This window comes from Eumetopias jubatus, unplaced genomic scaffold (assembly GCF_037043125.1).
Source record: "Eumetopias jubatus isolate StellerSeaLion01/CBP00866 unplaced genomic scaffold, mEumJub1_p1.0 scaffold_8, whole genome shotgun sequence".
Classification (NCBI taxonomy): domain Eukaryota; kingdom Metazoa; phylum Chordata; class Mammalia; order Carnivora; family Otariidae; genus Eumetopias; species Eumetopias jubatus.
The window spans coordinates 114,864,809-114,886,585 of NW_028274814.1; the positions used below are offsets into that span (position 1 = coordinate 114,864,809).

Genomic DNA, 21,777 nt, shown 5'->3' on the forward strand with positions numbered 1-21,777 from the left:
AGGGCTGAAACCCTGTGCACGCTAATCTGCAAAGTTAGACACAATCCCTAGTTTGAGGGAGTTTTCAGTCCAGTGGGGGAGAAATTGATCCAATAATGATGTTAATGATATAATCAAGTTGAGATAAATACTGGAGAGAAAGGAACAGAGTTATTATGAAAAAGCTTCAAGATTGGGGCAGATGGCGAGGTAGTTACAGATAGGAAATTCTTTGGGAGGCAATGATGCTCGAGGTGAGAGATGAAGCAGTATTTAATAAGGTGAAACAAGCATGAAATTAGGTGAAAGTAAGGAGATCTTTGGTAAACTTTGAAAACAGATTTGAATAAGGAATGCTTCGAAAAACAAGAGAAAGAATGTAGTGTGTTGGGAATTAGATAAAAATCTCGGGATTTCTCAATCCTTCAGAAGATGTTTAAATTCAGTTTTTAGTAAACAGTCTAGAGAAATATCAACTTCTCATCAAAACACCTAAGTTGTATTTGTCTGCTCAGGCTGCTGTAACAAAATATCACAGAGTGGGGAGGTCTTGAACAACAGAAATGTATTTCTCATAGTTCCAGAAGGTGGAAGTCTGAGATTAGTGTTCCAGCATGGTTAGGAGAGAGTCCTCTTCTAGATCACAGACTTCCCATTGTATCCTCACATGGCCAAAGGAGCCAGAGATCTCTCTGGAACATCTTTTATAAAGGCACTGATCCCATTTACAAGGGCTCCACCCTCATAACCTAGTCTCCTAAGGGCCCACCTCCGAATACTGTCACATTAAGTGTTAGTATTTAACATATGAATTTGAGGGGACACGAATATTCAGACCACAGCATAAGAGCACTTGCAGCCTACTAAAGCCTGGGGCATTAATAGACTCTTTACTCAAAATCTGTAATATAGCCCACATGGGAATGCTTCATATTATGTTACAAATGGGCAAAGATGGGTTGTAAAAGCTTTTCCTAAATTTAAGTGGTCCTATATCAATCAGGTTAAATTCATTTTTGTACCCAGTAACAACCCCCAAATCTCAGTGGCTCGGCGTCCCTGCTCTGGGACCCATGCTGAGGGAGCAGCCACCCCCTGGAATGTTACCAGTCTTCATGGCAAAGACATAAGAGATTAGGGCAGAACACTCACTGACTCTTCGGGTTTCTGCCTAAAGCAACCCCTGGCATGGCTGTTCACACTTCAAAGGTCAAAGAAAGTCACATGGCCAAACTCACTGTCAGTAAAGTGGGGACCTGTAATCCTCCCCCGGAAGGGGAACTGAATAAACAGGAACACCATGGCGCCTCACAAGAAGTTCCCTGGGGGAAGACTGGGGCATTTGTTAATCACACATGAGCCATCTCCGTGAGTCACTGAGAAGGAAAAGGAGGCTTGGAGAAGTCAGATAATTGGCCAAGGTCACAGAGCTAATGTGTTAAGGAACTGGATTTCTAAGCCTGACTCTTCAAGGTCTCAACACTTGCCTCTTGGTCATGGCATTTGTCAAGCATCTCAGTGCCCTCTGAGAAGGCCTGCTTTCTATCTCCAGGCCTTTCCTGCCCAGAGATCAGAGCCCCCTGCTTACTTCTTGCTGGAGCTGAAACTTGACCTTTCTCCCCCTCGCATCTTGTCCTCGTCTTGTGCTCTGAGGTCCTACCACAAAATAGTTTTCTGGGCTTTTGTTATCTCTGCCTTCACTACTGTCACTTCCTTTAGTGGCTTTTTAGGCTGTATCTGCTTTCTCAGCACACTGTAGTAGTCCTGTTAGCAGGAAGCACGTGTGCCTGCCTTCTCTCATTCCATCACATTATGACACTATTGGAAATCCCTTGGTGGGACCCATTACTCATTATTTTAATCAATAAATCTATCAAGGAGCCCTTAGGCTTAGCAACATGGTAGGTGCTATGGAATCCTGAAGAGAGTGTCTCCCAGTAAGGAGGCAGAAGCATTGGCGACGAGAGAAGAGTAACTCTCTCCTAAGATCGGCTTTCCTGAGTCGGTGGCGCGTCGTGTGTGTGTGCTCAGTTTGACCTTTACATATGTGAACGTATGAGTACGGATTGGCCATCTGCCTTATTCGAAAATAAACTTGAGATGGCTTACACATGTGAAGTCATTGTAGTAGGTTGAAGACCAGATTAAAGTTCTCCAAGATTAAAGTAACAACATTTAACTCTTCATCAGATTTTCTACAAGAACAATGAGGTGCCCCCAAATTTAACACTGTATTTTTAGAAACCAGCAGGAGAATTAAGTTTATGAATAATTTGGAGGACTGATGAAGAGTTAAATGTTGTTACTTTAATCATGTACTACTGACGCCAGCTTCACATCAACCAACACGAGCCAAAATCCAGATCGATCTTTGTGATCAGGACCCATGCAGGGTAGGTAGGTCTCAATAAAGCATAAACAGAAATAAAGGGTGAATTAAACGAAGATGTCCTAAGTAAAATTTTCTTTAAGTATGAGGGGCAGGGGGAGGTTGGTTTATTGAGGAGTTACCTATTTATGGTGGGAATACCATTTTTGTTTAAAAAATGTTCATCGTGAAGATGACCTGTTTCCATCCACACGGTCACAGCTCCTGCCTGATAATGGTGACTCAGTTTTCACTGTCCGAGCTCATAGTAAAGGTGATGAGAAAGAGAAGTGTCCGCTGCACATTTAGGAATTTTAAATGGTGCACATGTGGAAACATAAGATCATCTTTCCTGAAATTTGGGTAGGGCTTAAAAATACTTGATTTGTTCATTGGTTTGTTTGTGGAAGAAATTGGCACACTGCAAGGAGAAAATAGAACAAGAACCGAGGCTTTGTGACCAGAAGTTTGGCTTTTGTAGGATTTGGTCTCAGGAAAATCCTATTGCACAAAAGCCTGGAGTTTACACATTTACACTGTAGTCTATGGGAATGGAGGCCCCTAGAGCACATCACGGAGCACAGAGTAAATGCTGCTCCTGGAGTTGGACAACATGGCAACTATGGGTCCAAAGCATCAGAACCACAAGGAATTTCTGCTGGGGCACTTAATCATTTGCTAATTAGAGAAACTGGAAAGGATCTTCCCTGACTTCCCTAGTTCCTTTGACTCCCACCCCCAACTTTTGATATTTCTTTAGCCTGAACTGTACCTTTTCAGCATCATGCCAGAGCCCTTCTGTAGGATCCAGAGAAAATGGCCCCAGCCTTTCCAGAAAACCAGCTCTTTCCTGCACCTGCAAGAAGGCCTTGCCAGAGCATCACCTCAGAGGCATGGGAGGGAAGGCTGCCACAGTTCCCAAACACTTCACCGTGAATCAGCGCGCCTTTGCCGTGGCCCGGAGGTGCCAGAAAGCCTGGGTGTGGCAGGGCCAAGAAAAGAGGAATGATCTTTGGGAAGAGACTTGGCTCCATTTTTGTAGCTTCAGCCTTTCAGCCTGTTTACTTTGCTACTCAAACTGAAAGTTCATTAGATTTCCAAACGAATGAGTAATGCTGTTGCAAAAGTTTTCCCTGGAAGCTGAGGGATTGGACTCCTGGCCAGGCCCCCAAACTGGGGAGGATCCAGGCCCATTGCTCTCCCTTCCAGGCTAAGGCAGAGATTAATTTAAACCAAGCTCAGCCACTGCTTTCAAGTAACTGTGGAAAACCCCATATCAGTTGGTTTACATTTACCTATGAAATATGTATAGTCCCGGAGATATTTAGGGAAAAGGACTAGGGGGTGCCATGTTGTAATGTTAACATATAATACTTTTACAATGCACAATGCTTTACCAGCCACTTGCTCAAACGTCTCTTTCACTCCTTAGCACCAAACTATGAAGGTAATTACATTGTCCCCATATGTTCCTGAGGCTCAGAAAGATTATGTGACTTTACAAGGTCACATGGCCAGTAGGTGGCCAAAAAGTACCTGGATAGAGGTCTTCAGGAAACAAACAAACAAAAATTCAATGCTCTTCATACCAGAACTATTTCTAAGTCTTTAGGGCAATTTCCCATTGCTGGGGAGCTGTTAGCATCATGAGACAAAGCTGAGGAATCAGGGGGATGCTCTGGAGGAATGGAAGGTGCACCTGCCCTCCATAGCCCCATAGTACAGAACAAAAGCATCATCACTGATAGTTAATAATAATATTATTAATATATACAATAAATATAATGACTATAAACATAATGCTTATAACATGTAACAATTATAATACATAATAATAATTATATAATCGTAATAATAAAGGTGAAAAGGTGATTCCTTCTCTAGTCCTGGTGATGGCCAGGCACTGTGCTGCCTGCTGGTCACCTATGATCTCTTTGTCTTTATAATCCCTCTGTGAGATCTGACATGATCCTCATTTTTCAGGAGCTTAGACAAATGAGGCAACTTGCTGGAAGATATGGTCATTCAGGGCAGACACAATCCTGTCTGGACCTGACGTGCGTTCTCCTAATCTAAACAGCATGGCTGGAGAACTGAAAGCTGGGTCATGCTGTGGGCTGCCTGGACCTGGGGGATGAAGGCAGTGGGATGAATTTACCCTCCGTGCAACGTGGGGCTGCACGTTCTGGTGGCGAACACTGACGGGAGTCCGTCAGTGCTCTTTCCTAGACAGTTAGGAAGAGACAGAGAAAGAGGCTGGGAACTTCATGCAAGGTCTGTTTGTGTGTTTCAACTAAACAAAGGCTAAGGGCTCTACCTACCGTAGACTGAGTGTTTGAGAAACGCCAGATGCTCTTCTGAGCACTTTGTGTAGATTAGCTCATCAAAACCCCTCAGCAACCTGACAAGATAGTCGCTCTGGTTCTCCGCATTTCACAGATGGGGCTTAGGGAGCTTCCGTAAATTTCCCAAGATTCCACAGACGCTGGCTGCCCAGCCCAGTGCTATGGCGCCCAAGACAGATTTATGAGAAGAATGCTTTTTGTCTGGGGCCCTGAATTCCTTTCACTGTTCCCCTAAACACATTGGATACTTATAAAACAAAAGCGGCCTCCGTTGATCTGGACTCATCCATGAAAAGGCCTTTTATGTCCAATCTTTCTTGAAAGAGATGGTTTTTTCTTCCCAAATGCACCTAAAAAAAATAAAGCCAATAGGGAGATGAAAGAAAACCTTAGAGTTACTTTGAGAATCATCAAATATCTTCTCTTTTCTGAGGCCTTTCAAAACTCTAAAAGCTTCCAATTATCCCTGACTGTATCTTTGACTAAATTGTTTATCACTGATGCTTCTTGCCTGATCGTTATTCTTTTTGGGGGGCGGGGGATTGGATGTTTTTATACTTACCCTGAATACCAGTGGGTGCTGGCAGCCAGAGCTGTTCCCTGAGGCATGGAAATCTGGCGCCATGGCCTGTGCTTTAAGGAAATCGTTCCTGGAGCTCCCAGCCACCCCAGCTGGAATGCAGCTGCCAGTGAATCAGCATGGGAATCAGTCACAAAGGCCACAGACGAAGGCCCCCCAGCCTGCCACCCCCCACATGCCTCTTCTTTCCACTAGTTCTACCCCCGGCCTTCCTGCACCTGCAGTCTCTGCTTCCTTCCCCATCGTTTCCAGCCTTGATGAGAACCACAGCTGTTTTGAGCTGGATGGAGGTGATCTAGTACCTTCCACCATTTTCCAAAAGAGAAAAAATCTGAGATACAGAGAAGGGAAGGTGGTCCCTCAGCAAGCCTTGAAGCCTGGCTCCTAGAGCTCCACCCACCCCGCACCCGTGTGCTCACCTTCATGACCTGCCATCTCTCTGTGGGGAAGTGGGAAAGATCATGTTTGGCAGAATTCTTGTGAGGAATGAGCCCTGAATGTTTTCAGAAGAAATAATTTTGATAAAACTATTAGGGTGGATAGATGAGAACCCCACGAATATGGTCAAACTTTAAAAGATGAGCACAAATCACTAAGCATGAGGCTGGGAGAGAAAGTGGGGGGAAGTTCAGGGGTAAGAGAGAGAAAGAGCTCTCCTTTCAGAGAAGAGAATGGAACCAGAAAGATGGTGGAGGGCTGTGGGCTGTGTATTTGACCCCCTCCCCACAACCCAAAATCTTCAGTAAAATAAATGTTAAATACTAATTCATAATTCAAAAAATGTTTGGCATGAGTAGGTTTACAGTGGAAACCAACATAGGAAACCAACCAAGGAACTTAACTTGGCATTTGGCCCATGCTGTTCAAGAAAGAAGCAGTATGGGTACCAACAGGAGTCCAGGGGCCAGAGAAAGCCATTGGAATCCCAGAGTTCCTCCGAGAGTGTGGAAATATCTACAGGAGGGCTTTGGACTTCCCTGGGCCATTTAGCCCATTGCATCCAGATCTCCAAAATGCAAGGGCTGACATCTGGGCATGAAGATAGACACAGCTATCTTTGGGGAAGCAGGGGCAGCCTCTACGGTATGCCTTGGTCCACTTGGTCCTCACCTCAGGGCCATGAGACAAAGAATTTAACCTGGACCTAGACTGCGCATGAGAGTGGAAAAGAGGCAATAGCCTACAGCAGGAAAATTATTTAGTTAAGGGTAGGACCCTTTTACACCTCAACCCAGGAGTGAGTAGGTGGGAGAAGGGAAGAGGGAGAGAACACACCCCTTTCTTGATGGCACCTATGTGCAAAGTAGCCAGAGACTTGGCTCTATGCGTCCTGTGTCACCAAAGGCCAGGGCCCCTCCATTCAAGACAGTGTCACATTCAAAGAAACAGTCGAGCTGACGAAACAAATGGAAGAGCTAGTCTCATGTTTACTTGTGTTTCTCAAATACCTTTTATGGAAATCCAGTATATAACCCATAGCAGTACTTACTAAGATACCTTTTCCTGTCTGCCCAGCTCCCGCACACCCTGCAACGACCTCTTGATCCAATCTCTCTCTACTGAAAATTGTCTCTGTCTTATCCCTCCCCTCCCCGCTCTCTGCTCTGTATGGTGGAGATCAATTTAGCTTCTTTGACCTGTGTTTTCATTTTCTCTTCTTTACCCGGATTCTCAGCAACAAAGGAGACTCAAGGAACTGCCCTAACGAGCAAAAGTCCTTCCTTTCCCTTTCACCCTCCAGAGTGTATTCTCAGTTCTCCTAACTGTAAATCACAATGAGGATGGGAGCAGAGCTGGTGAAACCGGAAATCTCCCCCAAGGGCCGGGGAGAAGGAAAAAGCCTATGGGCAAAACAAAACTCAAGTGAGAAGGGTGAACAAAGCCGGAACGTGTATATTAATACATCTCATCATGGCCACTGATGGAACATTCATTCTCTAGGAGATTTCACAGGTCTCGAACTTTTCCTGTGACTCAAAATCTTGATACATTTCCCCTGATTAGGAGGATTGGGTGGTGGTGTCCCGTGGGGTGCTGATGACGCTGCCTTGATCACCATTACTGGGAAGGCAAGACAGCTGAACAAGGATTCTTTCATTCCTTTAATGGGAAAGTAACAATGTCAGTCTGTAATATTTGATAATACTTCTTAACCACCATTTCCAGCCCTGAATTTGGCACCAGTAGATAGATATGTGCTGAAGACAGTTTACTATGGAATTTTCAAAACCAAAGTGTAGGCCGCGGCTTCTAACCTTTCCCAACCAGTTCACAGGTATGTCATGGAATTACTGAATAAAGTCTCTAAGAGTTTCTTGTGTCCAGGCTTCTCAATGCCTTAATAGGAGAAGTGATATTCTGATACGTCTGTTTTGTCTTCACAATGGTGTGAGCAAAATGAACAGTGCAGACGGCTTCACCTGCCTAAGCTCCGCGTGGCCCCGCTGCACAGGCTGACTCAGTACCCCTTGTTACTGAAGAATATCTGGGAACGGAGTAGAGACTCTCCAGGGAAAATCATGATCTATGCCATCAAGGAAAAGGTGGAGAAGTCACTGAGTAAGTCCCTGATATAGGTGACCCAGAACTCCGGTGTAAGCTTCCTCAAAGAGATGGAGGGCCCTGTGGCTGCAGGGAAGCGCTGGGGCTTCCATCCTAGAAGGTAATTCCATTAACTTGAGGTCATGGCTCTCAGAACCATGGATTCGAATTTGAGTGCATTGTAAATCAAACACAAAACAATGGGCTCCAGTCGTTTCCTGGCCGACCCTATGAGAACTCTAACACCAAGTGTGTGCAGGACGTGGCTTTGTCTCCACAGTGTTCAGAAGTGAGTTCAGGCAGGAAAAGACCTACTTCCCAGATGATTGAAGGCACTTTGTTTTTAACATCCATACTGAACCCACACACAAAGCAAATGGGGGTAAACACCACAGGGAGGCTTTCCGGAAGATAAATTACCATTCATCATCTTTTTTTTTTTTTCCTGGTCACTGAAATCTAGGGCCAATGTAAAATTATGCCAATTGCAGTCTCAAGAACTGAAATTTGGAAATAGGAACTAAGAAAGCCCTATGACAACTTAAGTCAATTCTTAAGTTAATTTGTGGAGCTTTGTATAATTAAATTCAAATAAAGAAAGCCATGGCATATGCCCATAAACCAAGATTTCCTGGGAAGCATCCAAAGGGAACAACTCAAATTGATTATCAGCTGTACAGAAATAATTTTTTTTTGCAAGTTCAGAAATAAAATGACCATTCAGTTGGGAGTTTCTTTCCTATTTCTCAATTTTTTGTTCAAATTCTGAAATGACCCAAGGAACTAAAATTGAGCTTATTAACGAACGAGACAAAAACTCAATTAAACACAGATTTTTTTTAAACTTTTAAAGTCATTTTGGAGATTATGACTCATTTTGATAAGTCCGTGAGGAAGACAACAGCATCTCTTCTGGAGATTTCTCAATAAAATGTGGATCTTCGTCATTGAGGGAAGAGATTCCTGTGGGCTTCCTATAAGTCTATGAGCTTAAAGATGATGAATTCTCAAGAATCCCACCCACCATGTGATTCTATGGGTCTATGACTTGCCCTCCATATTTCCAAAAATTATTTCAAAACCTCAATAGTAATATGTTATTTTAAAATGTTGGAAAATTAATACAAATCTTCAGAAGAGAAAATGAGTTCTCGAAAAACAGTAATCATTCTTATCAGGAAGGGGATATAGGCCTTATGACTAATGTAAAAATGATACGTTTGTCCTTGTTCATCTGATTTGTTTCCCCTCTAATTAAAGGCTATATGGCTTAGGGAATAAGATAAAGCTACCAAAGGCTTTATTAGTATTATTGAAATAAAAATGCATAATACATTTCCAACTTACTGAATTACATTAGTTAAGCTTCATTTTTCTCTGCAAGAGGCTGATTTCAAATGAGTTTTTCTAAGACATTTAAACAGCAAGCAATATGTTAAATGAACCTAAGATATGGTTCGGCTCCAAGGGCAGCCAGTGTCTCTAAATGATTCTTGTGGATCTTGGTTAAATTTTATGCTGTAATGTCACATGCATTTAAGACTATATTGATTAGGTGTCTTGTTTTTCAAGGGATCTTGAAGGAAAAGTGAAATGGCTTGACAATTTCCAAAAACGTAGATGTCTACAGGAGACTACAGTGTGGCCTCCACTTTGGGATAGAGATAAAAGATTTTTCATTCCAGAGGTACAGAAAGGATCAATTAGGACTCATGTCCTTTTCCAGAAGTTTGGCATTTAGGTGGAAATTAACACCCTAGTCTTAGAAAGTCCCCAGCTGTCCACGTGAGTAGGAAACCTAGTTTTCTGAGCAAGAAGTGAAGCCTTTGTCCACATGGTGTTGTATATGGGAGAATGACATCCTCAGCCATTCTCAGGGATGGCCCTTCTAAGTGGTTTTCCATTCTGTCCCATTCCCATGTCCGTCTTCCAGAATTTCCAAGTGTTGCAAACCTTCTAGACAAAATGCATTGCCCCAGCTCCTGGAATATGTTCTCTTTCCATCACTAACAATATCTCTGTGATTTTCTCCCTTGTTTGGCAAGTGCCTGAAATGTATTTTTAAAGAACACATGGCAGAAAACATCTTGTTACCAACCAACACACACCTTCTCTATGAAGAAAAAATAACTCTTGCAGGTAAATTACTGCTTCCTTTAAAAACCCAACATCTTTGTGTTACCTTGTAACTTGTCCAATCATTGCGAATGGAAGTGTGGGAGGGATGGTAGTTGCCTCTCTATGGCCAAGGCAATGCAAGCTGTGAATCAGAGTCTCCTAGGGACTCACACAGACTCTACGGAACTAGGCACGGGCCCTCCCATTTTCTCTCTGTGAAATGAAGTAACCATGTCTATCCCATGAGGTTGTTGATTAAATAATAGACACGAAGAGCTTAGCACATGGTCTGGAATAGAGTAAATACTCGACGTCCCCTGCTGTCATCATGGCTTTACTCCTCCAGCAGGCAGGGCCACCATCCCGTCAGTGTGGTTGGGGACCCTGTTGTGTAATACACTTTGTGCTCGGTGGGTACCATTGGAGGATGTAAAGTACTTGTTCTGCAGAATCCTTTCCCTCTAGTTGGGAATATCTGCCATAGTGAGCAGACCTGCATTGTAAGTCCAGAAAAGCAAAGAGTCTGTGAAGCTGGAGGACCTGAGCAAGGCTTCATGTGGTCCCTGGGGCTGCAGATGAGCTTGGGGGCATAGAAAGGATGGAGGTCCCTGAAAGGACAGGAGGGACAACCTCCCAGATGAAGAGCCTAGCAGGAGGAAAGGCTTGGTGGCAGAAGCCACCCAAGAATGTAAGTTCTATCAGTATAGTGGTTTGGAGGGCGAGCTCCCCCCATCCACCTCCCCCCGACTGCCAGGCTCACTTCCTGGCTCAGCCTCCTCTACCTGTGTGCCCGTAGGCCCCTAACAGCGATCCTGCCACACTGCAGTTTCCTCCCTTTGTTGTGAGGATTTAATGAGCTAATGAAAGAATGGCTGGCACTGAGTCAGTGCTCAGTAAATACTATCATGATCAGAAACAGCTGCCAGGCTGAAATAAGATTTGCAGCCATTCACTTATTCATTTCTGCACAAACTCTTGATTGGTCACCTGCTGTGTGGGAAGCCTTGTGGGACATGGGGTTGTCTATTTATGGTAGTGTGATCCAGTGGGGCGGTGTTGGGCAATAATTCCTTGTTGAATACACATTGCTGAGAATCCGCTATATTTTAAGTAGAGCAACAAGATGTCAGGTTGGGTCACAATACCCACCCGGAAACTGCCGATTAGGAAGGATAGACATGCCCAGGATGTACAGCAAGGGGCTACTTCATGCATTTTCTCCTTCCAGTAAATTATGCAGAGAAGTTAATCCCATGGTATCGGTGAGGACTCTGAGGCTCAGGAAGGTTCTGTGATGGTGCTCAAGTTCACCTGGCACATTAAACGGCCAGACCAGAGCAGACCCACGCCAGGCCACCTCTGCCAAGGAGGCTTCCAGAATCCCAGCCACTGCCTTGGAAGCCAAGCTAAAGGACCCAGCCAGGAAGCTGCTGACAACAAGAAGTCGTTGAGCTCTTGGACAAGACTGTGATAAGTTTCAAATGCTGTTGTAGAAAGAGTTATCAGAAGCAAAGCACAAAATGGTGCAGAGGAGGGAACCAAGGTCAAGGGACCAGCCGGAAACTCCTCAGTGAAGCAGGGTGAGGTGAGAAGGGCCTGGGCCTGAGCTTCTCAACTGTTCTTAACCTGGAGGCCAGGCCCTGCCCACTTCCATTTGAAAAGATGACAGTTTTAATTCTCTTTGATGTTAGTTACCACTTCAAAAACAGTTGTACATTGTGACAAAACCAAATCAAAGTAATGAAGCAACTCTGTGCTCAAACTGCCTTTTCTTCCAAAACTGGCTTCCACCTGGAATTATCAGAGATTTTGATTTGTCCCTTCCCTCTATCTACCAACTTCCCAACACGGCAAGGCACTTTGGTCTAGCCTAAACCATTAGACACACACATAAATAGAAAAAGACAAATGTGAGAGATATTCCAAAGGCAAAGGCAGGAGGACTTGAGGATTGATAAAGTGGATAAAGAGAAAATGAGTCAAAGACTCCCTCATGTGTCCTAATCTATGTGCCTGAAAGGTTGGTTGAGCAGCACTGAGGGTGATGGAGAGAGTGGGTCAGGGGGTCAAAGTTAGGGTTTGGGGGTGGGCATGATAAGTCACGTGGAAGCTGGATAAACATGTCCATGACCATCTCTCAGTGAAAAGCCACGTCAGATGTGTATCCACACGTCACGTGGGATCAGGGTGCTTGTCATGGAAGCGTGGGTGGGAGGCTGGCTCTGCCATCCCTGGGGAATTGCTTTTTCTGCATGGTCCAAGATGATTCACAGTGTGTCTACCTGCTAGCAGGTGGGAAAGGGAAGAGGGGACAGATCAGAGCCCTGCTATTTAAGGATATGACCCAGAAGTTGCCCACTTTTGTTCATATCCATCAGTCAGATTTAGTCACTTGGTCATATTTAGCTACCAGAGAAGCTGGGAGATGGAGTATTTGTTGGAAGGTGGACATGTAGCCACAAAAACTCAGAAATTCCATTACTATAAAGGCTGGGTGAATGGTTTTTAAGGGACAACCAGCAAGCTGTCTCTGCCGCAGCCTGATTTGCAAACAGGAAAGTTTCTAGTAGTGATGGAATACAATCTAAAAAAAAAAATATTCAAGGACAATTCAAGATTGGATAAAATATGGGATATCTCTGCCATGCAAATATAGAATCCTTCCTCTATTAAAAGAGGGGAGGAAATAGAAATGAATCCTTACTATTTTGTATATTGACTTAACTTTAACCACAAATTTTCCTGGGGTTACAGTATATGAGAAAGAACTTCTAGAATAATATTAATTAATTTACTGATTTTTCTTATATTTACTTTAAACTTCTGCCACACCCATCTCTGAATGGACTATCTATTCCTCTGAAATCATTTCCATTTAACCACATCTATGTCTAATTTCTAAGGGATAGAGTAGAATAGGGAAGGGATTCTTCATTCTACTATTTGATTTCTCTTCTACTACTATCCCCTTCTTAGGGAGAAGTATAAAAGCCCATTTGCCTTAAGTAACTATGAAAAGTGATATCACAAAAGTTTATAAATATAAAGCTACATGATGAATATTTAAATATGTACAGACACACTGCAAAACTTGGGAAGGAAGTCACTTTAATGAATGTCTTACTCAGCTAGAGCTGTCAAAATAATATACCAGAGACTAGGCCACTTAGAGAACAAAACTTTATTTCTCACAGTTCTGCAGGCTGGAAGTCCATGACCAAGTTGCCAGCTGATTAGGTTTCTGGTGAGGGCTCTCTTCTCAGCTTGCAGATGGCCTCCTTCTCAGCATCCCCACATACGTATCCTCTAATGATGGCACTAATCCTACTGGATCAGGGCTCCACTCTTATGCCTTCATTTAATCTTACTTACCTACTCCTAATATAGCCACATTGGAGGTTAGGGCTTCGACATAGGAGTTTGGGGGGGCAGGAGACACAATTCAGTTCACAGCAATAACAACATGCCTTTTTTCCTAGTCACATGTATCTTTGCCAGTGACCGCCCAGATGAGTCAAAAGGCAAAAATACTGCAAGTTCCATCAGTCAATAGATGTGTCCTAAGCTTAGCTGAAACCACTGCAAATACCATCCAAGTTATCTTAGATCCACATGAAATGCATCACAAATACAATGTCTTTAAAGTTGGAAGCGTGGACTCACATCAAGTCTCTGCTTTAGGGAGAAATCAACTCAACAGTAATGCAGTTTTCTGATCCACATGATTGGAGCTTCCTAAGGTGTAAGCCTGGTATGCCCTGACACCCGCCCTGTCTTGTTTTCTAAGGGATGCCTTGATTTAAAAAACACCTTCTCCTTACTATTTCCAGCCCCAACTTCACCTTTTTTTCCTCAGAAAGCTCAAGATTCCTAGATGCTTATCTGTTTCTCTCTGATGATTTCCTCTTAGTTACAAAAACTAAGCACCACAAAAAGGTAAAATGCTGTTATTTCTAAATAAGTCTGCTAAATAAGGTTAGAAATATTTCTAAATAAGTTGTGTTAAAAATATCAAAGATTGTTATACATCAGATTGGATTTCACCCTCTAAAAAATGGAGGCATTATGGAATAATGGCTTTTTTATAGTCCTATAGCTCTGAACTGGAAAACAATACCAGAAGCAAGTTACCTTTCTTAAGGATGTCAAAGAATGTATACATTCTTAGAATGACTTAGTCTGGGGCGCCTGGGTGGCTCAGGCGATTAAGCGTCTGCCTTTGGCTCAGGTCATGATCTCAGGGTCCCGCATCAGTCTCCCTGCTCAGCAGGGAATCTGCTTCTCCCTCTGCCCCTCCCCACTGCTTGTGCTCTCTCTCTCTCTCTCTCTCTCTGAAAAATAAATAAATAAATAAAATCTTTAAAAAAAAGAGAGAATGACTTGGTCTGTATACTTGTAAGTCCCAAAAGCCTGGACTTTTCCCCTGACCTGCCTAAGCAAATGAAACCACACTGCTGTCTTCCATGTTGGTCTTTGTCCACCAACCATGGCAGTGTTGCTGGTGTCATGGTGAGCATCACTGGCTTCCAGATTGCCCACCACAGCCAAGGCAGCCAGTGAGCGGGGGGCTCTCTAAGCTGTCTGCTGTCATGTGTCGAGGTGATCTCCACCCCTCATTCTGACTCAAAAACTCACATCATTCCTGAGAAATGATGATTTGGGAGCCCTGAGCTCTCAGTGTCAACCTAGGCAGAAGCCAACCACTGTTGGAGCTGGCAAAATGGACAAAATGAGTCAACTGAGGGCTAAAGCCACAAAATTTCTTCTGAGAACAGGGATTTTTCCCACCACTTAAGTATTAATGGTTCCATCATGGTTGTTGTTACCACACATCAAGCCATAGGGTCTCGTGGTCCAGTCAAGGCTTTCCGTCTGATCTCCCCCTTCTCAGTGTGCTCCCTGAATGACATGTGCAAAGTGGTAGCAGGAGGGGGGACTCTCCCAATGCTCTCGGGCACCTGCCCTCAGAGCAGGGAGGGGGAGCTGCAGTGGGTCTCAGTTCCTCAGAGATAGCTGATGTTGTTTCGTTCCACTTCTTTACCAAATGACTCAGCCTTACACCGATGTCAGATCATGAACTAGACATTTCAGATCTTTTAATAACTGAAGCTTCTAGACGGCATGTTGGTTAGTTGAGCTAAATCATTGAAGGATCTTTAAGCAATACAATAGATACCCATTAATCCATCTGTGAATAGCTGATCGGTGGGTGGGAAGGGCATGGGTGCTGCAGAATATTAAGAGTCACAGTTCCGAAAGTTGGATGGCCTTCTATTTTAAGCTATACAGACTAGCATGTCTGAACAAATCAAGCTCTGAAAAATCACCATCCCCTTCAAAAACCATGATGCCAACACAGTTTGCCTTCACTTCAAATAGTGGCACAAATCAGAGCACAAGAATTAATGGCAGCCCATAGGAACCATATTAGAAGGTAATATGCTAGTTTCGTGTTTCATAACTTGATTCCAAAATAAAGAATGTTATCTGTTTAAATTCCTATTTCGTTTCCTCTTTGCTATTTGATGCACATTATATGTCATGCAAATCACAATCTTTGACACTTTTTTAAAAAATTGAGCACCTTATATTCAGCATCTTAAATCATTCAATTATTACAAATTATAGGCATGGAATCTATTTAGAGTTTAATGTTAGATTGCATGGACAGAGCTGGCCAAAATGAGGCTCCCCTTCCTGATTCATCTAAAAGTACTAGAGAGAGATACTGGAAATGAACATCTTCCCAGTGATGTGATGGAGACTTAAATGTTTCCCCGTTGTGGACATCACCCATTTTTTAATCAGACCATTGAACTTGGGAATCAGGAACACTAAGTACTTTAACTTTTAATCACTATTTATTGGAGGGAAATGTTTTTGAAGATCCAGAAAGAATAGTTGGCTGGAGTTCAAGCAACTGTTTCTAAAAATCAATTTGGTTAAGGATGCACGTTAGGTATGTGCACCAAGTATTGACTTCTTGTTTACCGCATTATTTTCTTCTTTACTTTCAGAAAAGTGGATGCTCGATACTGGTTTCCTGTGTCCTTCACTCATTCCTGAGCTGCAAACAGTAATACAAGAGTGTGGTTCATGTACAGTACTTCATCAGCCCATTGCACTAGACAGATTGGTGGTCAAAGTATTGATCCACTCCACGTGTCAGGTATGTGTTTATTTTCATCATTCGGCTTATCTGTTTGCCATCACAGAGTTTTATATTGGTCTTTTTTTTTTTTTTGGTAATAAGACATGAATCCAATTTAAATCTTCATAAAATACAATGCTGTGTTCCTATGTGGCTATCACTCACTCTACAAATTAGTTCTGGAAAAATGTTGGGCTTGGTTTCTAATGCTTGGATAACCCAGCTCTGCCACTTGCTAGCTGTGTGACATAAGGCAAGGCATATGAATTTTCTCCGCCACAGGTTTCTCTTGGTAAAATAGGAATATCTACCTCAGTGGGTGATCTCCTCAGGAGACTGAAAGGAAATAATACTTGTAAAGCACTCAGTAAACTATTATCAGTATTACGGTATCATTACTAGTACTATTGCTATTGGTAAAGCACCGGTAAACCATGACATGCCTTGCAAGCCTAAGATATTATAATAGCTCCATGGAAAGAAATATGCCACGAATCAATATATAAACATATATATACACATTCATGTATACACATATATGTCAGAAATACATTATCATCTCATTCACTTACTCAAGCATTCCCTGAGCGTCTCCTGAGAACCAGGCTGTGGACACCCTGGAGTTACAAAGACAGCTAAGAAACAGCCCTTGTTTGGGGGGAACCCTCAGAGCAATCAAAAATCAATAGTAAATCCTATTGTGAAAGCCCTGGGACTCGGGACTTGAAGGACGTTTCAGTTTCCTCAGTGCTGAGTGAATGGCCTCAGTGTGCAGAAGGAAACAGCAAGTCTTTCTGCCCTGGGTACAGACGCCTAGGAGAGTGGATGAAGCGGGGGGTCGGGGGGGGGGCTGGGGGGGACAGAGGGACCACCTTCCTGTCCTAAGGGAGGAGCAGGAAAAAAGGGAGCACTACCTATGCCCCTCAATTCCCAATGCAGCGGCCAAGCCCAGAGCTTCAGTGAGTAGCATGGGCTCCCCCTAAACATGGTGGAGCAATGTTTCACATTGAATGAATGAATACACACATGGATGATAATAATAATAGCAAACATTGACATAGTTATGTTATATGACCAAGGTATATATTTAAATGCTTTACATGTTAACTCATGAATGGAAGCAAACTCTCCCCAAGAGCAGAAGGGCTCCACCAAGGGAAACGTGCATCCAGAACCTGAGCCTTCTGCCCTCTGTCTTTTCTTTCCACTTCCACTAAGATGTGCTGAAACATGACGTGGTCAGGCCGAAAGGCTGCATATCTGAGTTAGTTGGAACGGCTCGCAGTCTATATAGACCAAAGTGTGCCTAAGCCAGAGGACGTTTCTAGAGAAAGCCTAAAAAGGGGCATCTCAGCCCCTGTGAGTGCACTGCCCCCCCAGCCTCGTCCCCGCCCCCATCCCTTGTGGGAGCTGCCGCCCTGCTCAGCGGATGGCAGAGCAGTGTAGACGGGCAGAGACTCAGTATGTGAGGCCCAGACATACTTTTGTTCATTTGCTCAGTTTACTTTTTCATGGGGAGAAATGTCATTAGCAGAGGCTATCTTAGGGCAGGAAATTTTTCTCTCACTACAGTAGCCATAGTAATAAGAGGATAAACGCCCTTGAGGGGAGGAAGCCTTCAGAACCACAGGGGAAGAGCAGAAGTAGCTTGAGCTGAGGGCTCAGGTTAGCGACGGCCCTGCCACCTTTAAGAACTCGACTTCCTGGGAGATCTCACATCACTGGATTACCTGGAGAGATGCATGTTTTTTCTCTTCCAGTTTTGGTTTTGTTTTTTTTTTTTTAAATAAAAACAGTATCTTTTTTAAAGCTATATGTCCACCATTTTTTGTTATTTTCTGATTTGCTACTACCATCTCGTTTTATATTCATACACTTTTTTTTCCTCATGCCCCTCATCTAATTATTTTGACTGTTGAGATAACGGTGCATGAACCGAAATAGCTGTCGAGTGGAAAAGATAAAGGGTGAAAAAAGAAGAGATGGTGCCTTGGAGTAATTGACAACCTAGTTTCAAATCCTGGCTATGTCATTTACAAGCTGGGTGGCCTTGGAAAAACTAAATCTGTCTCCTCATTCATAAGTAGGAACTAGAGGACTTAGTCGGTTGCTGTGTGCTTTAAATGATACAAAAAGGAGGAAAAAAACAGCACAGTGTCCAGTACGTAGTAAGGGCTTAATAAGGGTGTCAGTTATTATAATTATTATATTGGAATGTCAGGCAAGAAAAAGGGCAATTCTTGACCATATATTTTCTCTCCTCATTTTATTTTACACACCCAGCTGGACCAGTTCCTTTTGCTTATAAAGTCCCCTTGTACCCATATTACAAATCAAACAGATGAGGGATGCCTTGAATAATTGAGAACTGCAGTTGCAATTTTTGAGGAAAATGGATTCCAAAATCCAGCCAAGAGCAACAACTACCTGATCTGTGAAGCCTTACTTGCTACGGGGAATTTATAAGGAGAAAAATCAGGGAGTAAAACAAACCCAGTCAGATCTTTTTTCCAGAAAGTCGTTTTAATAGTCCTCTCATCTCAGAGAAGCTGGACGGAATTTCATGACCTTAACAGATTTTGTTGTGGTAGAATTTAGGAATTAGGAGGTTTAGACTGCTTTGAGTATTACCTGTAATACTAGAATAGTTCTTGCAGTTAAGAAAATAGAAGTCTTGTAATCACTTTGATTCTGAAATGAGGCCCAACCTACTGCCATGAGTCTGAGTTAAACCCACAAATTTCATCAAATACAAATAATGACAGTGGACAAGCATCAGCATAAGGATCAGCCAGGAGTAAGTCCTGAATGCCTCCTCCACTCTTAAGGTACTCCTTGATATGACCAGAAGACGAGCCTAGGTTGGTTTTCTGTGTGTTCCTAGGCATAAGTAACCGCATAGGCTGCAGAATTTTACTCCCTGTGTGGTATTAATAATTCAAGGAAGAAACTTTCCTTTTAAAAGCTCCTGCTACATTAAAAATAAAGGGGGGGTGCGGGGCCCAGGTGGCTCAGTCGGTTAAGCTTCTGCCTTCGGTTCGGGTCATGATCCCAGAGTCCTGGATTTGAGCCCCGCATCGGGCTCCCTGCTCAGCGGAGAGTCTGCTTCTCCCTCTGTCTGCCGCTCCTCCTGCTTGTGCTCGCGCTTTTTTTGTCAAATAGATAAATAAAATCATTTTTTTTTTTTAAAGGAACTGCTTTCCCAGTATCTCCTGTCGTTTCTTTAAGAGACCAGCTAGGGAAATGACAGAACAGACTGCTTCTTTTTCAAGCGCAGAAACCACACCAACACTTCTTTTTGCTTGTTTCACATTTCACATAGTTTGGTAAAGGCTGAATTTTGAGTCAATTTTTTGGCCTGTTGTGAAGCACTCAGATTTGGTATTTTTGCTACATCTTAATTTGTTTATAACCCTTGTTTTGCTGTGATTTCACTTTAAATTCAAAAGTAACATTTTAAAAAGGAGTGGTAGAAGTCAAAGAAACAATATTCTTTTCCATATTTTTATTGTCTATATTTTATATACACACTATCCACCTAACATGCTAAATATCTTCTAGAAGGTGCCCATTTTCCTTCAGGTAAGCCATAATTGCATTTCATCAAGCCCCACTTGTTGTTAGGTAAGGAAGAAAGGGTATTCATATTTAAATGGGCTCTATTTGGACATAGTAGCGAAGTCTTGGTCTTGGAATCTGATTTTTTTTTTGTAATCTACATAAACCTCCCACATTCATTAAAAACATACTCTAGGGCGCCTGGGTGGCTCAGTTGGTTAAGTGACTGCCTTGGGCTCAGGTCATGATCCTGTAGTCCCAGGATCAAGTCCCGCATCGGGCTCCCTGCTCAGCAGGGAGTCTGCTTCTCCCTCTGACCCTCCCCACCCCCATGCTCTCTCATTCTCTCAAATAAATAAAATCTTTAAAAAAAAAATGCTCTAGGTTCTTGTACTGAGAAACTGTTTGGATTTCATATTAAGTGATTTGTCTTTGTAATATTTTTCTAGCGTTCAGGTTGAGAAATGCTTTCCTTGTACAACATGAAAACAGGTCTTGACAGTGTAGAGTAGAATTCTTATTACAAGCCCAAACGGAAAACATCAAAGTATCTATTTCGGTTTTATAGGGTTTGATTCTTCAGACTTGACATAAGGAAAAATCTCACTCCAATCCTCCTAAGTGATGGGAAATGGGAAATTTTGTGTATTTCCTTCCCTGGCTCTGGGAAGGGCAGAAGTTAAGAGGGGAAGGATGTGGACATCTAGTCCATATCATGCTGAGAAATCTTAGGAGTTGAGCATTTTCTTACTCTCACAGCAGACAGAGCCACCTTCATTTTCTCCTGGACCAGAAGCTCGAGTGCTGCCTCTGAGTTCTGCAGCTTATATAAAACAATGGGGGAAAGAACTGCTTTTGGATTGCATGATTGACTTTTAAGGGGTCCCAATCAGTTTTCAAAGTCCGGGTATGCAAATAATGTGATGTCAGCTTAAATGAGGGGCTGCTGCAGTAATGAACCACCTTTGAAAATATGCCAGTGTTTAAAAAAAAACAAAATACACCAGTATGGATACAGCTATGGAGGGAAAGAGCAGTTGCCTGACTCTGGTTTCTCTATCTTAGAAGTTTCCATTTTTGTCTTTCTCCAGGAAGGTTTTCATCATAGCAGCAATACGGCCCGACAATTAATGCAAGTGTTGCATTACTCTCAATAACTCAATTTCCTGGGTCAGCTCCTCAGTCTGTTTTTCAAATTATGCCACTATTTCCATACAAAATGGAAATTCAAGAAATTGAACTTTCAAACTATTTATATTCTGTTTTTCAAATTACACCACTTGTTAAGAACTATTTCCATACAAAATGGAAATTCAAGAAATTGAAACTTTCAATATTCTCGGTGCTCATTTTTCTGATTAGTCATCATTGACTATTACGGCTCCTTGATTACTCATAACTGTTTTCCCAACTTCCATACCATACCCATTTAATCCATTTGCACTTTCATGGATGATTAGAGATATTTTATATTAGATTTTAGAAAGAAAATGGGAAATATGCAAATGTTTCATTAGTCTTCAGCTTTAAAAAGCAAGTCAGTAAGTAATCTCTCTCTCTCTCTCTCTCTCTCTCTATATATATATATATGTATGTTGGGGTTTTTTTTTAACAGGAAACATGGATGGCACAAATAGCAGTGGTCTCTTGCTTCACCAAGAATCAGGAAACCAAGAATATATCTTTATTTACATTGTCTGCAAAATCCTCTGAAATTTAGGGACCTAAAACGAGTGGTGCATCTTTTTAGACATTAGGGATTAAGATACTCTTTCATTCAAACTTTTGTTAACACTTATTGATGAGCTAGAAGGAAATGTGTTTTTAAAGGAGGTCCAGAATTTGAGCCAAGAAAATTCTCACTATAGAGGAATAATGACTGCAACAAATTTGAACTCTGAGGAATTTTTTGGCAGGTATATACTGTTATCTAGACTACCTTATAATGTTTCAGTAGGACCTGCAAGAGGTGTAAGTGAAGAATGGTGCTCTTATAATTGGTAAAGGGTGAAAGGTCAGATGAATGGAGTGTCAGGAGGAAAGCAATGTCCCCTGCTTGTGCTCTGTATGAGTTCTAGCATCTCACTTTGGTATGTCGATAATGAAAACAAATTTCCTACATGGTTTGTAAACCAGT

At 42.6% G+C, this 21,777-nt stretch overlaps 1 protein-coding gene across 1 annotated transcript in view; it reads left to right on the forward strand.

The window, feature by feature from the left end:
- PLEKHG7 (pleckstrin homology and RhoGEF domain containing G7) overlaps window positions 1-21,360 on the forward strand; it is a 52,908-nt gene extending 31,548 nt beyond the window's left edge. The window contains 9 exon segments of the mRNA XM_088025734.1: window positions 3,139-3,327; window positions 7,660-7,835; window positions 9,386-9,500; window positions 9,859-9,952; window positions 13,788-13,867; window positions 15,954-16,074; window positions 16,077-16,100; window positions 20,090-20,187; window positions 21,256-21,360. Of these exon segments, the coding sequence (XP_087881860.1) occupies window positions 3,139-3,327; window positions 7,660-7,835; window positions 9,386-9,500; window positions 9,859-9,952; window positions 13,788-13,867; window positions 15,954-16,074; window positions 16,077-16,100; window positions 20,090-20,187; window positions 21,256-21,360 (1,002 nt within the window).
- Window positions 21,361-21,777: the final 417 nt, after the last annotated feature.